Below are 5,675 nucleotides of genomic sequence, written 5' to 3'. Positions count from 1 at the left end.
GTGAATCCAGCGGCTACTCCTACAGCAGTGGGCACAGCCTGGGAGGAGGCTTCAGTTCCGGCAGCGGCAGAGGCCTGGGAGGTGGCCTCAGCTCCATTGGGGGTGGCAGTTCCTCCATCAAGTACACCACCACCACCTCCTCCTCCTCTAGCAGGAAGAGCTACAAGCACTAAGTGCTGCCACCAGCTCATGGTCCCCACTGTCCTGTGGTTCCTCTATAGCTTCAGAGTCCCTTCTCAGGTTGCTTGTCCTGTCCTGGCCTTGCTCTGTCCTGCTCTCTGAGATGTGGTGGAGGGTGCTGAGTGCCCTCACAGTTCCTCTTTGTCTCTGCCTGCTCCATCTGACCTCCATGCTCACCATCAGAAGGCTGATCTCTGTTTGACATCACAGTTTAATCACAACTGGTGCCTCACTCTGATACTAAGCTCTTCTCTTTCCCCAAAAATTCTATCTTTGAGTCTGAGCAGTGGTAGAAAATTACCTTTGGTCCTTTTCATTGCAGAAAACACTGCCTGGGTCCTACAACAAACCAAGGGAACTTTCCTTTAATGCCCATTGGCCCTGATAGTCTCTGTCTTACAAATGTTGTGAGCCCTGAGAGCACCATGACAGTATATGTGTGTACAAACACTATATATCTCATTCTCTGTCCTTTTCTCTCCTGTAATTGCTAAATAAAGCAGATTTACAAAATAATGCATGACGCTAGTCTTTCTTAAGCTTTTCTATGGAAAAATACCATTTATTTTAAATGTAGACTCCAAATCTCCGTTTGCTTCACTCTACTCCAATAGAGACATTCATCAAACAGCACTATGGCATCCTGACATTCAAGGTTCCTTCTCTGATTAAATCCCTTATACTGTTGACAAGTAGAGTGGGAGTGTCTGGTCCACCATTATTGCACCCATTACTGTCTACTCTACTTTAACTGTCCATACCAGGAACGTTGGCTTAGTCTTTCTGAATTCGTTTCTAAGACCGCCCACACACACACCAGTACTCACCCTAAATGCTCAGTTAGAAAACATATTTCTTGCTAATTAGAGAAAAGAATTAGTCATTTGACAAGATAATAAAACTTTGAATTTATGCTTAGAACTGCCCCATGACCAATAAATTTGCCTGACAATGTGTATCCACAGGAATTAGTATCTGCATTCTTTTGAGCTGGAATTATACTTCTAGAAATGTATCATGAGGAAATAGTACAAGTGTGGGAAGGTGTGTGTGCATGAATATGTGTCACATCTATCTTCATTACTGGGAAAATTTAGTCATTAGAGTTAATAAATTTAAAGAGCTAAAGAACCTGATACAGAATTCAGATGCTTAGTTTTTGAAATGTGAAGGCTTGTGGTTTGACATCTAGAAAGGTATACAGGAGAACTCATGATATGGTGGGTTGATCAGTCAATGTGTGCTGTCCTAGGCCATATCATTCCCCCTTTCTCCATATGTCATTTTGGCTCTCATATCCCTAGAGACAGTTTTCTTGGATTGAAAAATGCATAGAGAGTATTTCTGGATCTCGTCGTATCAGTATCCTTCTGTGTTACCTTTAACCATTCCCTCAGCAGCATGGGCAGCCTCTCATGTTGGTACCTTCTCTGTTTTTGTCCAGAACCTCCCTAACAATAGTTATATAATAACTAAACTGACACACTGAGTACACAAACTATTATGTGCCCATTAGGAATAATCGAAAATAAAGTAACTCACAAGGAAAATGATCTTAAATATAGCAATATGCAAAAGGTAGGTTAAAAAAAAGTATATGTGTGTTTATACATATATAAATAAAATTAAAATATTATGGTGCATGGACATTTAAAGCATAATAAAGCAGTATTATAAACAACTATGTCAATAAATTTTATATTTAGGTGAAATGCAGCAAATTCTTGAAAGGCACAAACTACCAAAACTTACACAGAGAGAAAGTGATCATCAGAATAGCCATGTATATATTAAAGTAATTAAGTCAATGATTTATAATCTTCCAAAAAGAAAGTACAAGATGAAGCTATTTTTATTGGTTACTTATATCAACATTGGGCCAGCTAGTGGCTTGGTGGCTAAGGCAGTTGGATCCCACATGACTGACTGTGCGGTTTGATTCCTGGACTTGGCAGCTTGAAAAACATACTGGACATGTGTGGGCCCGTGCCCAAAATTCCAAGAGGAGAATGGAGGAGATGGGATCATGACATGCCCATCCTCTCTAGTCATTTCTCACTTTCCTACTCTCTCTCCCTCACTGACTGTCTTGCCCTGTAGTAAATTTGTTTATATATATATATATATACACACATACACATATATGCATACATACACACACATATACATATATATATGTGTGTGTGTATATATATATATACACACACATATATATATATATCAACATTTAAAAATGCAATGATACTCTACAATCTCTTCTACAAAATAAAGACAGTGGAAGCATTTTCTAACTCATTCTATGGAGGTCAATAGATAAAGATATTCAAGAAGAAAAACTACAGATCAATACCTATTATAAGCATAGACACAAAATGTTCAACAAAATATTATAAATTGAATCTTTCCAAGTATATAAAAAAATTATACACTACAACAAAGGAGGATTTTTTTTCCTCATATGCAAGACTAGTTTAACATTTGAAGACATTAAATACAAGTATCCATATAAAGGACTTTTCAGCAAAGAAGAAATAGACAACTTCCTCAACTTGGTTAAAAAATATCTAAATGTAATCCTATAGGTAACATCGTACCACAGAGTAAGAAACTGGATTAAGATTACCCAAGATTAAGAGCAAGGCAAGAATGTCTTCTCTCTCTACTGCTATTTTCATTGTATTCGAAGTTTTAATAATAAAATGTGAAAAAGCAATAAAAGTTATATGGACTAGAAATGAAGAAATGAAATTGTCTTTATTCTCATATAACATTACAGTCTCTCTAGAAAATACCAAAGAACATCAAAATTTCTCTGAAACTGATAAAATAGCAAAGTTGAAAGGTACAAGGTTGCCATATAAAAGTAAATACTTCTTCATAGATTAGTTATAATGACTAAAATTTGGAATTAAAAATCAAGACAATTTGGGGTCAGTGCATGGTGCGCTGGTTAAAGTGGCTGGATCTCACATGGCCAATTGCGCAATTTGAGACGTGGACACAGTAGTTTAAGAATCCAGTACTCTAACTGATAAGGTTGTTTCCCATGGGGCCAAGGATGAACAATTCTGAAACCAATGTATTTGTGTATTGGTGTTATTCAGGGAAATAGAGCCAGTAGGCTAGAGAGGTCTATCTCTATTTATTTACATATCACTCTGTAGTTAATCTCTATCTACCTATCTATCTGTCTGTCTATATAGAAAGATTCCTTAAAAAGAATTGGCTGATGTAATTATGGAGTCTGATGAGTCCCAAGATCTGCAGCCAGAAAGCTGGAGATCCAAGACAGTCGATGTTTTAAGTTGAGTCCAAAAGCTGGAAAAATGTCCTAGCTCAAAAGAGTAAGGCAAAAGGAATTCTCTCTTACTCATTCTTTGTTCTATTAAGCCTTAACTATTTTGATGAGGTCTACTCAGTTTAGTGAGGGCAGTTTGCTCTACTCAGTCCACCAATTCAAATGTTAATCTCATTCAGAAATACACCCACAGACACACCCAGAACAGTGTTTTGCCAAATATCTGGGCAATATTCCCTTCAAATTGATTCATAAAATTAACCAGCATAGCATATATTGTGGACTAGAACAATTAAGTAAATGGATGGCAAATAGTTGATGCCTGGTTTTTCACCATTGTTGTGTAGGGTTGCAGATAAGCAAGGGAAAGGCCAAAACCATCCATATGACAATGAATTAGAATCAGAGACATCAGCATAAACTTATGTTTAGCTTCTTACAGATACAGATGGCTACATCTATTAATAATATTACATAGAAATATGTTTATGTACAGGGCCCATATATAAACATAACTTTCTGGTTCTATCACCTAACAGGGCCCAGAAACGGTGGTAACGAATATACTTAGTACCAAGATTTTGGTTTCTAATACTATTACTAAATATTAGTATGATGGTTAATTGGATGTCAGGATGCCCAGATAATTGTTTAAACAGTATCCTGAGTGTTTCTGGGAGGACATTTTCAGATGAGATTAGCATTTTTATCAGCAGACTGAGTATTGCAGATTGCCCTCCCTAATATGATCATGTGAGTAGGACTCATTCGATAGTAGCAGGTCTAAATAGAGCAAAAGGCTGACCCTCCCCTAAGTAAGAGAGCATTCCCTTACCTCAGGGTCTTCAAAATGGAACATTAACTATTTCTGTTCCTACAGAAGCTTTCAGTCTTCATAGCCAACTTGGCACATCGGCTCTGCAGATTTTGTATTTAACAGACACTGTAGTCATGTGAGCTAATTCCTTCAAATAAATCTTTTTATATATTCCTGACTAGCTAGGAATGAAGGCCCCTTGGAGAAATGACTGATTTAGGGACTTAGTGCAGGAAATAGACAGAAGAATCCTGGAACATCTTGTCATGTCAGAGAGCAAGAAGTGCTAAAAACAAACAAATCAGGTTGTTGGAGGGGGATCAACATGGAGTACCCAGTGAGTGTTTCCCCATTGAAGGAATAAAACAACAATTAGGTGGACACATCTCAAGTGGACTATCTAAAGAAAAAATATATGAGACCACCAAGGAGAGATTGAAGTTTTGTGAAAGATGAAAACCCAGGAGGGGGACCAGCAATTGGTATAATAGCTATGTCACTGGATTCCCATGTAGTCGACCGCAGTTTGAGTCCCAGACTCGGTAGCTTAAATTCACACTGGGTATGTGTGCGTGCGTGCCCAAGATCTTGAGAGGAGAATGGAGGAGAAGGAATTGCGGTGTGGCCATCCCCACCAGAGGGTGATTTCTCGCTTTCTGTCTGTCTTTCCGAGTGCACGCGCCCTATAGCAAAAATCTCTCAAAAAAAAGAAAGAAAGAAAGAAAAGAAAACCTAGGAGGAATAGCATAGAAAGGGAAATGGAGTACTCAGCTGGCCAAGATTTATAGGCTGGAGTTAAGAGAAACTCCCTTTTGCTAGGAAAAGGTGTGTGAGAGTCCCTGATACCACCCTAGAAATGGCACTTCTAACTACCTGGGGACCTGGTGCTTGCCTGGGACCAGGACCAGGGTAGGGAAGTCCCTGAGAGCCACGGGGCTGCATCCCTCCAGGGGAGGATCTCACCCACCATCTAGGACCCAAACTGCTAGATAGCTGAGCCATTTTGGAAACAAAGCAACTGCTGCTGGAGTGAAACCTGCACCAAGAACTGATGGCCTACACGTCTTCATATCCCTGAGAAGCCGCCAAAATCTCACCAAATGCCTGTGAGTGGCTACAACTATCACTCCAACTAGACTGAGCACCAGGGATGTGAGCCCAACACCAAGCCTCCCAAGTGGGAGGGCATGCTCTAAGGAAAAGGAAAAAAAAAAAAAAAAAAAAAAAGCCTCTCAGGTGAGCCTGGCTCACAGCTTGAGCCCATAGCTCCTGCCACCAAAGCCTCTGGCTTGCCCTGGACCCAGCTTATACCATGGAGTGCATGGCCCCTTTCCACTGCAGGAACCCTCTAGGCTCTATAGGTTTCTGCTGATGACAGAT

The 5,675-nt window shown here is 39.6% G+C and overlaps 1 protein-coding gene across 1 annotated transcript in view; it reads left to right on the top strand.

The window, feature by feature from the left end:
• The window catches only part of LOC102486746 (keratin, type II cytoskeletal 6A-like), an 8,646-nt gene extending 4,748 nt beyond the window's left edge, over positions 1-3,898 (top strand). Inside the window, 1 exon segment of the mRNA XM_014584243.2 lies at positions 3,826-3,898. Within this exon segment, the coding sequence (XP_014439729.1) occupies positions 3,826-3,898 (73 nt within the window).
• Positions 3,899-5,675: the final 1,777 nt, after the last annotated feature.

The sequence above is a fragment of the Tupaia chinensis genome, unplaced genomic scaffold, assembly GCF_000334495.1.
Source record: "Tupaia chinensis unplaced genomic scaffold, TupChi_1.0 Scaffold146085_1, whole genome shotgun sequence".
NCBI lineage: Eukaryota > Metazoa > Chordata > Mammalia > Scandentia > Tupaiidae > Tupaia > Tupaia belangeri.
Note: the sequence above shows the minus strand (reverse complement) of the source record. Positions and strands in the feature narration are given on the sequence as shown.